The sequence below is a fragment of the Epargyreus clarus genome, unplaced genomic scaffold, assembly GCF_041222505.1.
Source record: "Epargyreus clarus isolate Ecla_fem2 unplaced genomic scaffold, WU_Ecla_fem_2.2 ptg000014l, whole genome shotgun sequence".
Classification (NCBI taxonomy): domain Eukaryota; kingdom Metazoa; phylum Arthropoda; class Insecta; order Lepidoptera; family Hesperiidae; genus Epargyreus; species Epargyreus clarus.
The window spans coordinates 10,667,329-10,689,643 of record NW_027332222.1 but is presented as its reverse complement, the minus strand read 5'-3'; the positions used below and the strand labels follow the sequence as shown (position 1 = coordinate 10,689,643).

Here is a 22,315-nt window from a genome sequence, read left to right as displayed (position 1 = left end):
TTGCAAAATAAATTGTTTTATTTTGACATAATAACCACTTTCATCATCAGCTCCTTACTGCCCACTGCTGGGCACGGATCTACTTTCATAAAGTGAAGGACTATTCCGGGCCTATGCCCGGTCCACCGCGCTAGCCAAGAGCGAATCTATACTCTAACTTATATAGACCTCTCAGGTCTCCTCACATTTTTTTCTTTCACCATTAAAGCAAGTGATAATTAATTTAACTATAAGACGCACACACACACATTTTACAGGAGAATGCCTAGCGTTCCCTGTATAGCAAGTTTAGTCGCGTGTAAAAGCTTCTACAACGTTAACCCTAGTACGTTATTCGTGAGATTAAATCATTGATAATATGATGAGACCAATGAGTCGAATAAAATCGACTTAAATCTGTTTAAGTGCGTGACAGGTAACAAAGTTCGACATTAATCACGCAATCCTGTCGAGTTCACTTGAATTAACTTCATTACGTAATTTACGTAAAGAAAACCTACTTCTAAAATTATATTCATTAAAATATACCTGACTCTAACATCTCTTACGAAATATTTGCAAAAATGTCCAAAAATAATTGTTTGAAATACTGTAACACATGTAAATTCCGTGAAGTTATCATATCGATACGATAATCATATCGATAAGATAAGAATCTTGCATACCTTTAAATTTAACCTGAGCGAAAAGAAAACAGCAATAACTTTTACATTTTTTGCCTTATTAATGTTGGCACTAAAGAGTTCTTGGAGCTCTTTTTACGCAAGTATGTAGCTTGATATAAAAAGGATCGATCGATCCTACAAATAGAAATAAAAAACTCCGGAAGATAAATTACATTACACTACACAGCACAAAATTCTAGTAGAAGAACCATAGGACTAAATCAGTATTTCAAATTTCTTTTAGTATTTTGGCATATATACAGACAGACTTTGGTAATATGTTACCCATAATACTAACAAATTCGAATGGTTCTACTAAAATGATATTATTTTTCTCTGTACTTTGTCAATTATATTTTTAAATGCATTAAATGGCAATATTTAACTATTTATTTTAAGTAACTCAATATTTTAATGTCAATTCTATTAAAATCTTAAATTTATTGATTACCTACTTTAAAAACATATTCTGGAGCGATTCGTCAATAAATTTTAAGTTCACTTTTTGTTATATGCAGAGATTCTCAAATGTCAATTTTCAGACCATTGTTATACTCGTAGGTATATTGATTAATCATAAGGAGCGAAAACGGTAAATAGTTAATCTTATAATGCATCTAGTGGTTTATTATAGACGTATTGATAGTAAGGCCAGTCAAGTTAAATCTGTAGGTTCATCTAGTAACGCAACACATGAATCACACACTCGTGTAAACAAAACGACTACACTCGAATTAACTTCGCCGCGTGAAGCAGAAAAAAGGTATCACAAGTCACAACCGCTAAGATACTAATAGCGTTACTAGAAATACTTTGGGAGTTCACACAAACGCATAAACAATCGTATCTCTTAGACAAATAATACATACTGGATAAAATGGTTTAACAGTAAAAGAAATAAAATGATGTAGAGACAAAAGTAGTGGGAATGAAACAATAAACAAAGTTGTGATAAAGGAGAGATAAAGATACAACAGGCGTTTTAACTTAGTTGTCAAAGATAACAATTGATGACCCCCAAAACTATGGATTAGAAGATGTGCCTATTGCATTTGCTACTTTAATTTAATTAAATAGTTGGATGTAGTGTCTTACTAAAAAGTTAAATAAGTAAACTTCATGCGTAGTTGCGTTCGTTTAAACTGCTTGCGAATAAATCAATAGCTGTTTTAAATATTACTCAAGCTTTTTGTAAAAAGCATTGTTTGTTGCACTTAATTGTTATTAAGTTATCGAATTTCTTAACTAAATTATTTCAAAATATCTATACAATAAATATTTTCGTAGCTAAGCAATTGCAATATCGTAACTTTCCAACAATAACTTAAGCTCTTTTTCATTGTTCTACAGTTTTTAAGTAAATTTAATAATAAAGTAGCTAGTATTTCTTTAGTAAATACGTATTATAGTAACCAACACAGACATTAAATATCTATTTAAAAAGTGTAAACAAAATTTTGTTAAGTACTGTAATAGATAAGTAAACTTTTTTGTGCATCCTCTTCAACGTCACTTCTTAATACTTTCTACTGAACTTTAGCTGACGATCTGTTAAAGTAACTAGCTTAAATAAGTTATTTCATAAAATACCCAAAATTTACGATCTCACGTTACACATAAATACTAAATTCGCGCAACTAGAAAACAATCGCACCAAAACCGATCTTAAACAACAAAACAAATTCAAATCCACTGAAAGTTCACATTAACATTAAGAGAACTAGATTTCATTAAGCCCACAAACAGTTGGCTAGAGTTACGGCTATAAATACTTAGAACTACTTAGTTACGCAAAACAGTAGTTCACAACACAGTTCACGATTCACGACACGACGTATTACTCGTAGCGCGCGCGTACGCACAGGCGTGCTCGCGCGTCCATTGCGACCGCGCGATAGACGGAATCCCATTTGAAAGGGCCTTCGCCCCTTCCGAATCTCACGCGGGATGCAGAATGCTAATAGTAGTAGGGCTGGTGGGTACCGCGTATGTGCACGGCCCTAGAACGGCTCCGGTTTTGAAAATGGATACACGTTTGCAGGATGTTTGTAGGATTTGTTTTACGAAATAGCTAAGTTGTGTGGACTGAGTAGGTTTAAAGCGCTGGATTCTAATATTTTTGTGATAAACTTTTATGGTATTTACTATTTATCTAAAACAATGAAATAATCTGGCTTGTTCTAAACCATCAAAAAATAATTATATTTAGTCTCTATAATTATTTCACACATTAATAAATACTAATAAAGACTTCCGTATGCGACACATCACTAGAAACTTAATGAAATAAAGAGACCCACAGACTTCACCAAAAACAATAGATATTCATATCTGCGGTACAAACATGATTTTTTTTCAAACAAAAGTCACAGTCCCGCATCTCATTGTTTTTTTTTTTGCCATCCCTAAAGGGTATGAAAAACTGACGGCACGGGTGCCATCTGCGCCGGGGAGCCCTTGCATTAGCGGGATGACATTATGCACTCACAGAAGGGTTCACGGCTTATCTCGTTAGATCACTCCGACGCCGTCACGAGAAACCACATAGCGAAGCAAAAAGATACATTGAAAACAGAAAACCTTCTTTCAATTTAAATCCACCTGTATACCAAGGTATTACCATGTTCGCTAATGCAAAGTATATATATACATTCCCAAAAAAACGTATTTTCAAAATAATCGCATCAACCTAAGCAAAGTGTCCCACAGATAAGCACGTTCATAAACACGTTCTTTTAATTTCGTCAGCTAGGGTTAATCTCCGAAATGTCTTTGACCCGATTTTAAAGGACTCTCACTCATAAATAGATAACCTAATAGGGTATGAGTAATGTCATTTCTTACTTTAATAAAGATTTTGTTTGCCCATTTTCAAATTGAAAAAATAATACGTGAGATAACCCGAGCGTACCGCGTCCAAAATCTCGTGAAAACAATTCACATTTATGTTGTTTAAGGATTCTCTATCATCTCTAATAATATAAATAATCTCTATTTTTTTTTTGTAATAATCCTAATGCACGGCAGAGCGTTGGACTAATTTCAGCTGTTTATTATTATCGCTGACCACAATAATCGCGAACGATGAGACAAAAGCCCTAATCGCTGGCCGTGCGGTAAAATAATTTACGCAACGAACGGTAAACAACCGCCCGCTGATACTAAGATTTGGTTTCCGTGGCCGTTTTACAGCCATTTATGTCTCTGCTGCGGACGGCGAGGGAAGGGGTCGTGAATTTATTAGTATACAAACGTGCGCGAGATGTGATACCTTCGTGAATATTTTAAATTTTCATAATATTTTTATGAACCCACGATATAGCAAGTTTTTTTATTAATCTACCGTAAAGTGATACTCAACATTTTTGGGACAAAGACTTTGCCGTTAAATATAAGTACCTAAGTAAAAGATTATTTTTGTGTTCTTGAAAAGTTACTCTTTTTGTAGTTATATTGTAATCCTATTCGATAAGAGAAAGTTCAACGTCTCTCTAACTTGACATTGGAATGTTAAAAAATACTTAAATGTATTTAAATATAATTTATTAATATTATTCATGGTTATATCTCGCATGACAATGACCTTTGATCGCATAGGAAGAGGGTGTGTGCCGGCCGGCCCTATCCTTGCATCACTGCATCCATACTTATCGATATTATCCATTCATATTCATTATGGATAATGTGCGATATTTTTTTTAATTAAAATTAATGTACTTTTTAATTAAGTTTGCTCTACATTCTTTCAGATAAAAATGTATAATGTAATATGTATCTATTACACGATATTACACGTAATGTACAGTTCATTATGTTTTATACGAGGATATTTACAAACTAGATAGGTGGTATATCCCTCTCGCTTCGACTCGTAACGGCATCACAACCCCATCAATTTCTGCCCTATAACTAAAGTGTTTAAACGCTGTTGTATTCTGGTTTGAAAGGTTTTCAAACTTAGTTCTCCTAGAAACCTACCATCAGGTGGACTTCATCCAAATTTGCTTTCTCTATAAAGTATTAAAAAAACATGCCCGAACTGAATATTCGCATAGAAAAACCCTTTCAAAACATTCCACCCCTATGAGAGGTTCGCATCAAACAAAATTAAAAAACTAGGTAATCCAAATTGAAAACTAGATACCTAGGCCGGCAAAGCTATCTCTTTGTGAACTCACTGCGAAAGAGAACAAAGTAAGGAGCGAACACAAAGCGAAAGAAACATAGACAGCTTTCATCTTGCACTGGAAAAATTGGATACAAGCCATTTTATCAACTCAAAACAGTGTATGGAACGAATGCAGGTTTTTAAGCTACAATTTTGCTATAATTTTTATATTAAAAATGTAAACGGCTGGTATAATAATATACCTTAACATATGGAATAATCTATGAGGTAGGTAAACCAATCTTGTTAAGATACCTACAGATTGCTGATGTTATTGTGAAACAACCTTTCCAATTGAAATATATCTAAAATAAAATATATATTGCATTAACTTTAAGCCCACCTTTGGTAAAAAAGTCAGCTAATTAATGAATTTCCCGCTACGGTAATCAATAGACAATACTAATGAGCTTTCCTACAAAATGCACACTAACTCTATTTTATACATGGTACAATTATTACTAGTTGAATCGACTAAAAAAATAATTCATTGTCTGCTATTAAACTTATCCCAGTATAAAATCATATGAGCTAGCGACCGCAGTTCAATTCCCTAACTCTGTTGCTTATCAATGCTCACGAGCCATTCACTTTCTAAACCGCGCTCAGTAAATCCACAAGGACCAGACGAAAGACAAATATTTGTCCGTCACAAAACATTTACCACGATAGGAATTAAAGCTTCAGACGCTTCAGATTGGACATGAAGGGGGGAATAGGGAATACGGGTAATGAAATTGGATGTAGTAGCCACTACCTACTTAGGTATTTGTGCCTAAACTTAGGTGACAATGCGATTAATTTAGGTAGGTAGGACTAAATAAAGTAGCTGAAGTCATTACTTATGTTCATTTGTATTGGCTAAAATATCCAAATGAATTACCTGCATATAAGATTTTTGATAGTTTATATTATTTTTGCAATGTAAAATTAATGCAGTGATGACAATGCTTTTGGAAATAACAGACATTATTCCACAAAAAAACATATAATTTAAATAAAAGATTGTTGCACAAAAACATTTAATTATACTAGCGGTGTAAAATCAAAATTAATGTCCAACTACACATTTCACAAAAAAAACGTAACGGTGTTTATATTTTAATCTATAGCTCAATTTCTTTTAAATATAACGTGTTAAATATTTCCAAGAATAGTTCGCTTAAAATAATAAATGTACGACAATAGTACGGCCCTTATACGGGTAGACATGTGTTGGGCTTTTATCTGATATGCTCATTCACAATGAAAAATACAGAGAAAGGACAAATAGCTCGCTAGCACTGCAGCCTGGTGCATTGCGGTATCCTAACTCAAATACCACTGAGTAATCATTTTTATTCTTATCCTGCGGAAGAGCTTGAAACGTTCTAATTGCTGATATTAATGTTTATATAGAGAATGAATCTGAATCCTTCCGTTTGATCACGTATTTAGGTACATTTAATCTAACATGTTTAGTCGTACTTTGTTTTACTTTGCTTAATGTATTTTTATTTGCATCAAAGAAACATGTTGCAATTTTACTTATTAAGACAATATTAGGAATATTTAATGACAATGCAATAACATGATATTTATGGTATTAAAGAGTTTTTGGATTCATCTCGATACTAAACATTCGTGCTACGAAATTAGTAAAATTAAAGTTTTTTTTATTTTTATTTTACAAAACTTATTAAGTCATTAATTTGTTTTAAAGGCGCTTTCAATGTTCAGTCAAATAGAAAAAAAACTACTTTGATAGTCCAAAGTCTATCTTTAATCTTTTTTCATAAGCAGCAATATTATTGACGAAACCAATAATCTAAAATTGTAAAATTGTAAAACAACGCGGAAATGCCCATCTGTTGTTAAGCATCTACTAATTCCCCTTTCGCTTGTTAAGCCAGATTAAACTATTCGTGGGATTTCTAAAAGTATTCCCTGATTTATATCCGAACCCGAGGGGATATGAATTACCGTCTGAAAGTTTTAAACCGCCGCCATAGCTGGAGGTATCGATGTAAATGATGCATAGTTAAGTTCCTTCAAACGCTGGAAATTTATGTATTCACTTTAGTATAGACTAATGCAACTTGCTTACGATTTATAAATATTTTTTAAAGAAATGCAGTGTGGTTTTTATTTAACAAATATACGTTTTTACATATTCAGTGTGATAAGTCCCTAAGACTACCAAAACTTGATTCGTAGAAAAGTTTAAGGACATTTTTTTATTTCAGTTTTAAACATAGAAAATTCCTTTAAACATAACACAAAAACATGTTTTTCACATTTCTTTTATACATGAAGGGCTAAATTATGACGAAAACCCTTTTTAGATTGCTTCCGTATTTGAAACACAACTCAAGGAGTAACTTCACTTTTGAGTAAAACAAGGGCCGGATTAAAGAAAGCATTGGACTCATAACTCGTAATTTACGAGGACATAAAAAGTGCAGTATAATAAGTGGAATTTTCATCAAGGCCCGTCGATCGCATGGCCAGACGGTCGTAAACGATCACTAGGAACGAAGACATCTAATAGAAATATACAGACACTAAAATATATGCCTGAACTTACCGCGTTTTGAAGATGTTGTGAAGTATTCTTAACAATTGATATAAAGCAGAAATGTGTAACATTAAATTAGATGGATTTAGATATAAGTTGTTCCTATTTTATCCCTTTAAAGGATGTGTTATTAAAAAATAATAAAAATCTTAGCTATTAGCTTTGCTGATTTATATGTGATTCTGCGATACTAAACTTAAAGCTCCCACTAGCTAGCAATACATTGTGTGGCTGTGAATGCTTACAATTAAACAAATAATATACCAAAAGGGGTATCTAAATATAATTCAGGGCCACCAACGAATTTATGGTTGAATTAAGGTAAAGCGTTTATATATTTGCAGTTGATCATTATCCTTTTATTCCATAGATTAGTAAAGATTACTCACTCCTAACAAGAAAATGTATCCAGTTTTGAGAATTGAAATAGTTGCGTAAAAAAGTTATGCCACGTCTCTGTGCTAAAATGTCCCTTAAATATTTGAAATAATTATTTATTTATTACGTAAATTACGCAGTATTAGTTATTTATCCGTAAATTTTCTCTAAAAAAGTTTTTATTTTTGTCAAGAATTCAAAAAAAGAACTTACTAATAAGCCGTTTGTGGCTTTATTCAATTTCAAGGCGGCGAAGTATCTTTACTAATCTATGTTCTATTCATGTACTTTCTGTGACCACAATGGAACAGTATTCCAAAACCACAAACATTCAATAATGAAAATTCTGTGACAATACAAATAAACTTGGTATATATAATATCTTATTTTAAACGTATCAAAAATGTAGGTAATTTCTCATGCAAAGATTTTTTAAAAGAAAATTTCTACAAAATGCCAACCAGAGAGCCGACCTAGATTTGTTTTCATAACAATGAAAACTCATAAAAGCCGTTGTCCTAAAAAAGTCTCATCCCACGAGATTATTAAAGTAAAAGAACCCGACTTTACCCGACTTTTAAGAAGTATTTGTTGACAGAGCGGAGAGCTGAGTGGTAGAAAAATAAACAAATCAAGACCGCCACTTTAACCACTGTTTTGGAAAATTATCGCCTTATTGTCTACGGATGGTGGAACATCTGTAACCGTCATTCGAAATACAGTTTCCAACACAGGTCAGTGGCTACTTAGAGGAAAAATCTCATGAACAGTAATTACAAAAATAATTTAAAAGTAAAACTTTGTTTATAACGACTTAATATGTACTAGCATTTTAGTTATTTATTTTTTATTCTCCATAACATTTGAGATGTCTTTATTTGACATATCTTAATAGCTGTAGCTAAAAAGAATAAAAGCTTACGCATATTACAATTGTGTTATTTTAATAACTAAAACAACTATTTTGTATTTCTGAATAAGTGTTCAAGTACAATAGAACATTAATAAACGATATGGTCGTAAATACGAAGCGTTTGCAACTGTTGAAGAACCATCCGTCAATTTAACGTATTTCTTGCCGTATCAGGGGTAAAGATACGTTTCAAGTTACGAGGCATTATGTTACGTGAAGAGTAACGGGGGCGATGATTAGTGCTCTCTTCCAGCTGATTTGTTATTTGGGGTGGAGAGGTGGAGAGTTATAGTAATCCGAAACAGCTGAAAGGACAACGTTACAATACTTGCCAAAATGACAAATGTATACTGAGATTAAATATTTTAGATGCACACGTGTGCAGCGTGTGAAGATTGCGCGATTTTTTTTTCGAAATATCTACCAAATAAGTTTTCGTTTACTGATGGTCAAATATAATTAGATAATTTATTTGTTATTAAGCTATTGCATAGCTTTTATCGCGGGCTTTGAGCGCGGCGACCGAATCGAGAAATTCCGTAACGAAAATAAGTAACACCTTTCAACAACTCGGTTGCCTGGAGACTTGATATCCAACTATCAAGTCTCCAGGCAACCGAGTTGTTGACTGTCAATAGAAAAATATGGATTTTATTTGATATTGGCGACGAGATGTCGAATGAACTAAAAAACAATAAGGAAATACGAGCCACATTACGTGTGTTAATGAAACGAACCGAAAATTACATTTCGGGAATAGAAAAAATTGACATTGAAGAAATAAATATACGACTGAATTCTTTACAAGAAAATTTGAACAAATTCTACGCGATTCAAGAAAAAATTGAATGGCTTACAGAACAAGAAAATTTAGAAGAGGAAATAAAATACAGGTACGAATTTGAAGAAATATATACAAAGCTAAAATTCAAATTTTTGAATGTACAAAAAGAAAATAATCGGCTAATACCTGAATGTTCTTTTATATCAGCAAGAGCGGAAGTTTATTTGATAAACTGTTAACTGTCAAGGCACGCTTGAGACGTACACCTAATACAAAAGAGTTATCACCTTATCAGTTAATGTTCGGCAGAGAGGTAAGAACCTATATGCATGCCTTATGTAAGAAATCCGCCCCACTATCCAGATTACATTACAATGCACCGCCAACGCAGGAGTTCGGACAAGGTGATAAGGTACAAGCCCGCAGTTACACCAAACCAAGAGTTAAATGGGAGTTCGGAGTCGTCATCCGAAGATTAGGTAGACTCCATTATGAAGTCAGAACTGAAAATGGCATACTGGTGCGCCGTCACCTTGACCAAATGCTGCCGGCGCCCCTGGTGGTGTAAGTGAAAATAGCGGTGGAGGACTGTTGGATATCAAGTCTCCAGGCAACCGAGTTGTTGACTGTCAATAGAAAAATATGGATATAATTGAATAAAGTATTATTTTACATTCCTTATTATTTTATTTGATAACCTTAATTCGTCAACTTGAACACAGATGGCAGTAATACACATTTTTTTATAATCCGTGCAGAAATCTTAAAATTGCGTGAAGTATATTTTATATTCCCATTATAAAATTCAAAATTATATTACCATATTATCCAAATAATATGTTTTATCAACATAAGCTATGTTGAATTCTGGATTGATAAAATAACGTAAAAGAGTGTTTGTTATTTTTAAACGTACAATTACAACTGACAGACTTGACAGCACAAAATCAAAACGCCATTATGATTTATGGTACAAATAATTTGTGTACAAAGTGTTTTAAATATGAATAAACAAAGTGCATTTATTAATGAAAAATGCGATGTACCTGTAACATTCGTCCAAATGTTACAGGCACATCGCATTGATCCATTTATATTGCTGGTTGTTAATACTTTACGTCACTTATTAAATACTTTTCTATTTTATATCTTAGAATGTTCAGTCTTGCTTGGAGTTATGAAATGTCAGCTGATATTTGCAATGTCTTATATAATGGAGATATGATAAAATAGTGGATAAAGATGTATTAATGTAAATGTTGATGATTATGGAAGAATATATTGTATTTCTGGAATTCCTTCTGAGCGTTTTCATAGCATAAAAAATGCTATGCAATAGCTTTACCGCGGCAGTCTCCGAGTGCCACACGTATTTTTTTTATTTAGCATTTTTGTTTTTATATCTATTATTTTTATTCAATTCAATTCAAATTCAATCATTGGCAAACAAAAATTGAATAGATTATTTATTATGATATTTACTTATTTATGATGGGCGTTAGACAACTTTAAGTATCCAGTGATAAACAAGAGCAGGCAACATTAAAAAAATAATATCAAACATTTTTAGAAGGAACTTAAGTAAACTCCAAATTAACACAAACAACTTCACCATAAAACTTTGTTTACATATAAGGCATGTCGCAAAAACTTATTGCTTAAAATTAAAACTTACGACTTAGTAGTTACAGCTTTGCAGAAGTCTATTTTCTTTCACAACTAAACATTAAAACTTCGCCTTTACTTAAGAAGCAGGTTTGTGTTTGTATAGCTGCGAATGAGATATAAGTTTTGCGCATAAACTTGTTTAGTTATAATCAGGTAAGTAAAAGACGAAGTTTTCTTAAGAGATGTTTAAGAGCCGTTTACACATGAAGGTGTTAAATGGTTGTCCTCTATAGTCTCCTCTATTTATATTCAATCTCAAGATAGATAATAGACCTACAAAATGTTTGAATGGTTAATAACAAGTAGGTACTAATTGTCGCTCACAGGCAGAACACATCTATGTCTTAAAATTAATGAGTGGTTAATGACCAATTTTACATTTAGGTTAATTACAGGTGTTCATGACATTTAGTGAATTACCGGGGAACTGCGTGCTTATTTCTTACATAAATTAAAAACGACAACGCTTTCCCTAAGGAATCAGAATTTGTGCATTGGAAATTGAAGTCTTTCCCGAAGAAACCAATATTTATGCATTGAAAATGAAATTTTGAATTTATACATTTATTTAGTTCTGTAAATTAGCCGTACGATCAAAATAAATATCGTTAATGCGATCTTTATGAATGAGAAAATAGTGTTGAGATAACCAAATCTGTTTTTACAGTAGTAAATCAATAGGTCAACAGATGGGGTATGCCACACAAGTTTATAAACAAATCATACTCCATAAACATGTCAAAAAGTCAAATAACTTTGCAATGTTAATGTTTCCAAAATCAATAAACATCATAAAATTATGGTGGATTTTACGGATTTCAGCATTTATTCTACCCGTAACGGACATAAACATCGGACTTTATTAATTTAGAAATAAAAATGTCGTCAAAAATATATATCGAAAAATATTGACAAAATAAAATTGGGAAGTAATAATTCCAACAATAGCTGAATAGATTTTTTAATATGAAAAAAAATTTTGGTGACCCAGACGATTCATACTGCGCCAATACCAATTCATTGGGTGTCCACCATATTGGATTAGATTATTATTGGAAGGTGGTAGAACCCTTTGTGGTTCGACTCCGGCGGCACCACCGCCGAACCTATTTCTACCTAATAACAACAGTGTAAAGCGCTGCTGTGTTCTGGTTTGAAGGGTGTGGTAAGGGGTAAGGGATGGTAAGACATACTTTTCCGAGGCGTTCCAGCTTAGTCCTCAGGAGTACCTAGCGGCGCATCTGTGGCCGACCTCAGGTGGGAATATCTAATCCTATCTGGGGTTGATTACAGATGTCCATGAGCGGCAGTAGCCACTTACCATCAGGTGGACTGTATGCTCGTCTGCTACTCCTATATTATAAAAAAAAATTAAGAATACTAATCTTATCATGCATTGTTATCCAAACCACGTGTGGATACTGTGGATGCAAAATTTAAGTTTAATCGGTTTGGGTTATCTATACTCCGATTCATAATTAGGTGTCCAAAATGTAAACAAAGGTGTTGACCTATCAAGAAAATACGTTTCAAATGGTAGTTTCTTATTTTTGTCAATATTAAATTAATACAACGATAATAAAATAATAATCTAAATAAATGTAGATCAATTCACATAATCTAATATTTATATTACCTCAATTTCGTTCCATACAGTAATAATAATAAAAAACAAGATTTATGGTAGAAAATTAAAATGTGATAATGGTAACACAATCGGAACCCAAAACATTTCTTGTGCCGTCATTTTTAAGTTTCATAGCTGATGTTATTCATTTTCGTGATTGTAATCGAACTCAAATGTATTGTCGTTTTCATAGCGCGTTTGTTAAATTGTGAATCATTGTAAAGTTTTCGTTTTTTGTCGAGTTTGTTAAAATTTTTGTTTCTAGTTAATTTTGACAGTGACATTTGTTTGTTTACATTTTGGACACCTAATTATGAATCAGACTATAGTTTAAAATTATGTTTTGACCCTACCATGGGTACCTACTAATCAAATTAAATAAAAGCTTCCAAAAACGACAGATATAGGTGTGGTAAAACTGTCAAAAGATGTACCACGAAAATTTCCATAAAATTCCTTGCCCAAAACAAAAATAAGTTGACCCACATGAAACAAAAATAGTTCGTAATTACCTCACCTACCCTAATTTCCAAACGTGTCATGTCACAGAAATTAAACCCTTCATTCCCTTACGTGATTTATGTGCAGGAAGACTCGAGAAATACTTTACATGATAGATGATGCTTTCACCATTAGTTACATTGCACTTTTGGTACCAACGACATATTTTTATGAACGAAATCTTTGAAAAACCGATCATGTAACTCGTATCATAGCTTTAACTCGTTCGGTGAAAATCACAGATAATATAAGAAATGTAGATTTGCATTTGTCGTCGCTTATCATTATCCTGGCACTTAGATTTGTAGTTGTGGTTTGTTTAATAATAGTAACATAACATTAGTGTACAGTATGTTGGCGACTCAATATATAAATTGATATCAACTTTAGCGCATGAAATATCGTATATATTTCTGAACAATAATACGAGTATACATAACCCCTGAGCATATAGTTAATTATACTTATTATAGGTTTCCATTTATATTGAATATCCTTTAAGATGTACCTAATCCCAAGTTCACAAATGTACACTGAAAGCTAAGTTAGACCCACACACATTAGACCTAACCACAAGCACAACAGATGTTCCCGAATTATCCAGTTATCCCTAAAGCTACTTAGGCGTATTCATAATTTATGTCAAACCTTAATCTTCTTAATAGAACTAATATCTATAATTATACATAACATGTATAATTTTACCTACTTGATTGAAAATTATGTTCATATTAATTGTATTATGATGTTAAAAATGCTCGTTTACACGTATTTCGAAAATTACGTTTTTTTTAAATAAAAATGACGTAGCAAACGAACATGCATGGTGGTGGCCCTGGCCACTTACGTCCACGGGTATCTATTATCAACCCTAGATAGGAATAGTCCTATCGAAGGTTGACCACAAATGCTTCGCTACCTCTAAGGACTAAATTGGAGCACCTCATATAAGTTTCCCTCATTTACCACACGCTTCAAACTATAACAAAACAGTACCCTTACCATGAGTTTTCAAAACATCCCACAATTTTACGTTACGTTTACTCAATCCATTATTCTGTAGCATTACTATGAGTTGGCATAGAAACGCCACTATAGAAATGGTAAATAGAAAACTATTGTCATTTTGCTAGTGAATAACATAACTACTATCGTTACGGTATTTCTTGACAACGTCTGTCAAATTAATGACTCATGGGACCGAATTTGTATGGCAATAGATCATAATGACATTCGCTAGCGATTTGATTTCGATAGGTTTTTTACGTATCGAGTTACGTCACTACGGATTTTAGTTCTACGAGTAACCACCAAAGGCGCTGTACAATTTTTCATACATTTATTTTACGCAGTCGCTAGCGAGTAATACTTTTGTAAACTCATGGTAGTCCTACTGTTCCGTTTGCTTCAGTAGACTGAGTAAACGTAACAATAAGTAAATGCTCAAGTCTTTTTGCCTGCCTCACATGTTCGCAAAAAAGAGAGACAACATAAAGCGCCATTTTGTGATTTTAGACATTTAATGTTACGTTACAGCACTTAAAAATGATGTTATTGCCGGTTACAAGGTAACAATTGAATTATGTTGTAACATAAGGTACTTATAAATTCATACTGTCAAGTACGTTCAGACATTTATTTATACATCATTCACATTATCAGCGTGTAATCATTTTCAATATCACGATCACTATCAAACCGGCACGCAGTGTAAAGCTGTAGCCGCCGTCCGTACAAGGAAACATCCCTGTAAGGAAAGCGGTCCCATTGTATGTTGTATGGGACGCCGGTTGTTCACCTATGAGAAAAACGTGGAATTCTAAGCCCAACCTGGTTGCTTTGCCTTGCATCGTATTCTGTGTGGAAATCGGGAATGAGAGGGATTTAAATGAAATCGAAGTAATTTTATAAAGAGTTGTTTGCACATCTTTGTTACATATATATTGACTTTGAACGGTGGATATATCAATTGGTTAACATTTTGAAATCAGACATTAACTTCATTAATAATGTTCTTAAAATATGTATGAAATACATAAACCCACATTTGCCCCTATGAAAGATCCTACCTTCCTGATCTGAAAGGAAAGTCTTTTCAAACAATGAGACAACAGTGGATGGAATTAAAATATTTATTGTGGTCTAATCCATCCAGAATTGGTTCCTTATATCCAGATTCACGTTTATGTGAGGCAACCATCCTGGCCCTCAGGAGTGGCAACAGAGCTTTGATCGACTTCAGTAGAAATCACGGTATGTATAGAGTTGGTTACAGATGTCCATCGGCGGCAATGACCTCTTACCAACAGATGAACTGCATCCTCGATTGCTACTCCATTATTATTAAAAAATAAACTAATAGTAAAAAACTAATAAACCCTTATAACTACGAGTACATAATTACTCTCCATTCAAAACAAAAATCATTAGACCTCTTCAAATACAAAAGCACGTGTGATTAACATCCATTGAGGCGGGTGCACAAACAATGCTTTGTTAGCCCTTTGTCACGTTCAATGATGGCGTGACGTGACATCCTCGTATTGTCTCGGGTTAGGAAGCTTTGACCGAAAGTACAGGGTTAATGTTGTATAGTCCGCGTCAAACTGCTAGTCCGCGCTGAAGTTGTTGCGAGCAGGTGAAGTTATACAATTTGCTATGACGACGCGATTCATTTCTGTGTTCAGAGCGGATTAGCAGTTTTACGCGGACTATACGCAAAGTACATGTTTGCGTTTCTTCTTAGTTGGTGCTGAAGGTCGTCTGTGCATTCGGTATACAACAGTATAACTGGTTGATACCAGTAAAGTGCTTGGTCTTTTGCTTGAATTATTTTCATGTAACAGACATCGTAGTGAAATTTTCATTTTCATCTAAACAATTCTTCAGAGGGCTGAGGCTAGTTGAGAGTCATAGCAACAACACCCATAAACTGCTGCTATAAGAAGAAGTCTGTTACAATTAAACCAGTGTTTTTTCCCCGAGAAAATGTCCACATTTTGCGTGGCAACCAGGCCTTACCGTCGGGCTTAGGCTCCACTACAACACAAAACAATCCCAAACTGTTACGACTCTTTTAATCGATACTATTTGAACAATGGACATCCATAAAAACATCATCATAAAACTATGATCCGCCTATAAGTTTATGTTAATACCATAGATTAGTAAAGATTACTCACTCCTAACAAGAAAATGTACCCAGTTTTGAGAATTAAAATAGTTGTGTAAAAAAGTTTTGCCACGTCTCCGTGCTAAAATGTCCCTAAAACATTTGAAATAATTATTTATTTATTATGTAAATTACGCAGTATTAGGTATTTATTCGTAAATTTTCTGTAAAATTGTTTTTATTTGTCAAGAATTCAAAAAAGGAACCTACTAATAAGCCGTATTTGGCTTCATTCAATTTCAAGGCGGCGAAGTATCTTAATTAATCTATGGTTAATACATTGAAATACGAATAAACATTTAACAATCTTACAGAAACGTGCAAGTGTAACGTGACAACCGTGTACCAAACTGTACGATGAAGCGATGACCGGCAGCCGGGGGTTAATGTCGTGAACTTGGATTCGGTACAATAAGCGAGCTGTCGTGACATCCACATGACGACGGTTAAGTCGTGCCCGATTTTACATATTTGAAAGCTAGTCGTAATAAATTTAGTTGTTATTTAAACTGTAAATCGATATTGTGTATAAAAAGGCTACTTGTATTTCTATTATGATTTTAAATTACAACTTAATGTGAAGCAGAGTAATTAAATGAAGAGTTTCTGAATACTAGATTTTTGTTTTAATGAGTTAACTACAGAAATAGTAATAACATAGAAATAGTAATATATTAGGTGTTTAGAAGTTGATTGTATTAGAGTAAAATAATTTATATTCATTGTCTATAACAATTTCCTTATAGTAATTACAATGACACTGTTATGCCATGTTATACGATCTAGAAGATAAAACATCTATATGTGATTCTCGGAGATATTTATGAGTATTACTCTAATATCTTTTAATATACGCAATATAATCATGAATTAATGTACGTTCATAATACTTATTATGCAATAAACCTTCTAAATATCATAAGTTACAGCAACGATAACTGCAAATGCACTTCGGTCTTTGTTTACTAACATAGAACGTGAGTAAACCCGTAATGACGATCATCTCGGCAACTCGCCAATAGAGGGCGCTTCTGCCAAAAATAGAATGTCGCTGGGCAACAGTCGAGTACTAAACAAGAGTTATGGCCGCTGCGGTGGGCATTTCCGATCTTCCGTTAGGCTCTCACAAACTGCGCATATAAACCGCTCTTGTTTGTGTTCATAAATTTCAAATGTTGGTGAATTTTGAGCGCGAACGCGGGCGCTATTTGAAATAGATTATGATCGTTCGAGTTAGGGAGCCAATTTTGATCGTGCGTTTTAGTGTAAGCGAACTAATTCGCAGAGACCTGACAGTGCAGCCTAACTTTTTTAATACGCTTTTAAATTAAACCTAAACACAGTTTGCCGTGAAATTTGTGACCTAAAGCAAATTTACACAAAATGATAGGACATCCCATAAGGTTCATAAATCTCCTTTTCAATTTGTTGTAGTACTAGCGGTTTCTCATATGTTGCTTTAAATACTTTAAAACAGTCGAACTACACGCCCGTCTATAACTTTAAAATAACGCGTAGTCTGTAAACGGCATTATCGCTCATCCAGTTTACTTATACTTCAATCTGTGGAATAGCATGCATCGGATCCTGTAGCTTTTAATTTGGTCGCGTTAAAAGAGGAATAAACTTGGAAAGCGCTACTATTTATAAACTTTGTGTTAGGGCTGGCGAGTTCCGCGTTTTAACTTTCTTGTTTGTAATTGTACTGTTTTATAGATTCGAACTGTTTACTACGAATAGTTACAAAAACGTAATAAGGTACAAATAGGTAGGGCTAAATGTTTATTTTGCAAATGTGCTCTTTTGATCGATACCTAAGTTTGCAAAAGACGGACTTTGTGATAAAAACCATATAAGTATAATCATGCGTATACCCTTACGAGTGTAGGCATTAGATAAATTGTATTATAAGTTCTTATCATCAAATAATAAAACGATCTTCATCTGCTCTACCTGTGTACGTCGCACCAACACCTTATCGTTTTTACTGCAATTCCTACCGCTTTATTTAAAAAAAACTGTCCTTTAAATCTCATTACTTTTAAAATAATTCTTAAAATAAAACCTTAAACGAAATAAATGAAACTTTTGTTTAAGCGCAAACGCTTAGTAAATGACAGTTATTTTCAGATTGCAGTCAGTCTAATTTTATTTATTTGAATAACTGATTGTTATTTTAACAGCTCTTGTATGCAGCCCTCGCATGACTAATCGCACGTCAGTCGGCGCGTGCAGCGACTCCTCGTTACGTCTCCAGCCGAAGCGGCTCGTTCCGCGTTATAAATGAAATAATATTAATAACGCTTCAAAGTAACATCACTAGCATATACGACAGTGGCGTCACACGTCGTAGTGCATGTTTTGTGAGCTCAATCTGAATCCGCTTTGAGTTTATGTGCGTTCTGCGTTATGCCTATTTATTGAGATTATGAGGCAAAAATTGCTAATGTTGTTTTTGATACTTATAAGAGAACATCATAATAAGATCAGTAACAAATTAAAAAAATCTATTACACTTAATTTTTTAAAATAACACATTCACGTCTAACGCTATTTTTATAAAAATGTACCTATAATACGAATTTAGGTAGAGCCCCTGATAATAATTTATACGAATGCACTAATACGACAAATTACTAGGAATTTCCAGTTATTTATTATTAACTTACTATTTTTAATTTCATACGAGCGAGTTCATTAAGGTTTACTATACGTAAACACACATTTCAAAATATATACCATTATTAATGTTTACCATATCTTTGCTATATTTTGATATAACATGTGCGGTTCAATTCGTACTACTAGTGCCATCTATTGAACACTGCGTGCACTTCTTGGTCAATACTATCACCCACATTCGAAACAGTTCTAGTAACAGCCGTAAGATGGCGCTACATGTCTTCGTTCGTAAAACACTGATGGGTAATTTAATTGATATTTTTAAAATATACAAAGCATTGTAAAAATAATATTCAAATGACTTACCTATTTGCAGCTAACGTCGTCATTTCGACGTTATTCCCACACGCTGTTAGAATTTCATCGCAGCTGCTGCCACCTGTTATTCGTTGGACGGAACTTAAGGCGACGTCTTCGCTTGAACTTTTCCCAATGTTCGGACCATTGCCGGTAGGTGGCGTTATTCTCTGTTTCGTCGCTTGTTTATGGCGGCTGAGCGCGAAAAATAATGCAAGGACCGCTTTAAGTTTTGCGTCGCGGATGTCTACAGCTGTCACTTGTTCCAATCCCTGGACTTTTTGTGCGTGGAGGAAATCCAAACAGCACTGGACGTTCTCCAACTGGAAAGAAAAAAAAAAAGAAATATTAACTTATGTTTGACAAAATATAATTAATATAATTATGTAACATTTATCGCCTCATCGCCTTGGTAAGTAAACTTTACATAGTTACAATAATTAATAGCTAAGTAGGAAGACATGTAAGAAGAAAAACATATATGAGTAGCATTCTTATGAAAGTAAGTTACTAATTTTTAGAAATCACACTGTCAGCTTTTAGTGTAAATAAACATTCGCCCACAATAAATAAAAGGAGATATTTTTACTCTTGGTGTCTCGCCATTTTAAAAAAGTATTTCTGTACTCTTACAAAATGTTATTTTAAAAACACATCGGTATTATGATCAATGTATTTACACAAATAGACATGCCTTTACGATGCCCTATTGTGATTTCTGAGGCGCACATCGCGACATTCAGTACGCGAGGAGCATGTGCAATGCAATAAATCTATTATCATTTATCATTGATATAAAAACTAGACATCGAAACCGTGTCTTACTATTTAGTGGGTCGCCAGTTTGGTAAGCCGTTGCGGCATACGTTTCTGTTGTGTACACAAAAATAATTTTTACTTGAAAATTGTAATAGCGTATGCGATTTTTTAAAGTTTCGAAATTTTCGCCTGAACTTTCGGACACCTAAAATACTAATGATTTATAAATGCGTAAGTATACATGTTTCAAATTTTCGATATTTTCGCCCGAAGCTTCGAACATTGTCTTTCCCAAATTCCTTACAATTTATAGTCATTGGATATTTAAACTTCTGTAATTGCACTAGAATTGACTCTATACAAAAAAAAATGAGATTTTCATCGAAAAAATTTGGTGTATCTTAATTACTTTGGAACGCATTTTAAACTTCCATAAGGACCTTAGACTTTCAGGGCCCGCGTAAATACACATTTCCACGCGACATCTCTTAGAAGTTAATGTGTATTTGTAGGAAGAATTCTATGTTTTATATATTATTATAGAACATTAAACAATAATAAAATCGTGAAAACATTCGGCCAACCATCAAGACCCCGATCTACTTAGCTGTTATGAAAGAGTGAGAAGGCGGCCCCAAGTACCTATTGCATTATGATGGTAATTTTTAACTGTCTGTAACACAGAAGGTAATTCATAGATGTAATTTTTCAGTAGAATATTAGTTTGAATTCCGGTTTATAATTTTTATAAACGTCTCGCTCCTGTTGAGTTTTGAAATAGATTACGATTTTTTTATAAACATTTATGCTTTCTAAAACCAAAGCTATATAAGGTTACCCTATGCCTATGGTTGAATTATTCTACATGCTTGTTATTGATTTCACAATTCATAAACGAAACATAATTTTATTAATCAATTTTATCCTCCATAAAGTTTTTGGCTCGCCTTTACTTCAATTTCCAACTTGAGAGCAAAGTATGTGTAATCAATAACCGTTAAGACGAGTAGCAGACGAGCTTGCAGTCCACCTGATGGTAAGTGGCTACTGCCGCCCATGGACATCTGTAATCAACCCCAGATAGGATTAGATATTCCTACCTGAGGTCGGCCACAGATGCGCCGCTGCCCCTGAGGACTAAGCTGGAACGCTTCGGAAAAGTCTGTATCCCTTACCACACCCTTCAAACCGGAACACAGCAGGGCCTAACACTGCTGTTATTAGGTAGATTTCTATCTTATAACAGCAGTGTTAGGCCCTGCTGTGTTCCGCTCAATATATTTCGTTGGATAACGATGTAAACAGTGTGTCTAACATGAGCGCCGACTTCAGAAATATGTACTGAACCAACATTTATTTCAATTATTTTTTACTTTGTAGTGACATAGAAGTCGGTTGTATTTTTTTGTTAATTTTTTTTTTATAATTTATTTAATTCATCTTTAGTTGTTTTGATACCTAAATATATTTTAATACGACTTTGAAATCATGACAGTGGTTTTCATATTTAAAATTTAGAGTTCCTATCTATAAAAAAATACTAAAAACGTGCGAAAGGCACCGCACTGTACTCTTGAATACCCGTAAAATACGGGTTACTACGACAAAAGTTACCACATTAGTACCACATTAGTGGAACTGTTCAGCCATGCGTGGCGCCGGCCCTTACAAGGCTCGTCTCCTGATCTCATAGGTCACTGCCTGCATCCCAACCGGATTTGAGTCCCATGTCAGAATGCAACAGGAAAACTGGCTAATTAAATAATTTGGTCGAAAATTTGTTTTCATTGTCGTAATTTCTTAATCCCGTGATTTATTCTGTTAAATAGGAATGTGACTCGTAATTTCTATTGGTAAGAAAAAGAAGAGAAGGATTATTTGAATTAACGCAGTATTTTTTTTATAATAAAGCAGTAGAAGAAGGTACTTTAAAATTAAGTATCAATGCAATTTAAACACTAAGATTTTTTTTGTTAAGATTTTCGTCTTAGATCAAAACATACCTAATTAATTGGTTGTTTCCTTCAAAAGACGTTAAAAATAAATAACTCTGGGCTTTTTGTAGTTACATTATCTAATAGTATATTTCTGTGGTATAACAGGCAAACAATTTTGTACGCCACTAATAGGAAGCGTTTCCTTTA

The 22,315-nt window shown here is 33.6% G+C and overlaps 1 protein-coding gene across 8 annotated transcripts in view; it reads right to left on the bottom strand.

Annotated features, from left to right (window-relative positions):
• sick (sickie) overlaps window positions 1-22,315 on the bottom strand; it is a 306,579-nt gene that overhangs the window by 149,013 nt on the left and 135,251 nt on the right. For 5 of the 8 annotated variants that reach the window (XM_073080100.1, XM_073080099.1, XM_073080102.1 and 2 more), the window contains exon 3: window positions 19,422-19,735. In XM_073080100.1, coding sequence (XP_072936201.1) covers window positions 19,422-19,735 — 314 coding nt within the window. Of the gene's footprint in view, window positions 1-2,447; window positions 2,552-19,421; window positions 19,736-22,315 lie in introns of those variants that run through there. The other 3 variants (XM_073080105.1, XM_073080107.1, XM_073080106.1) reach the window with 3 other exon arrangements.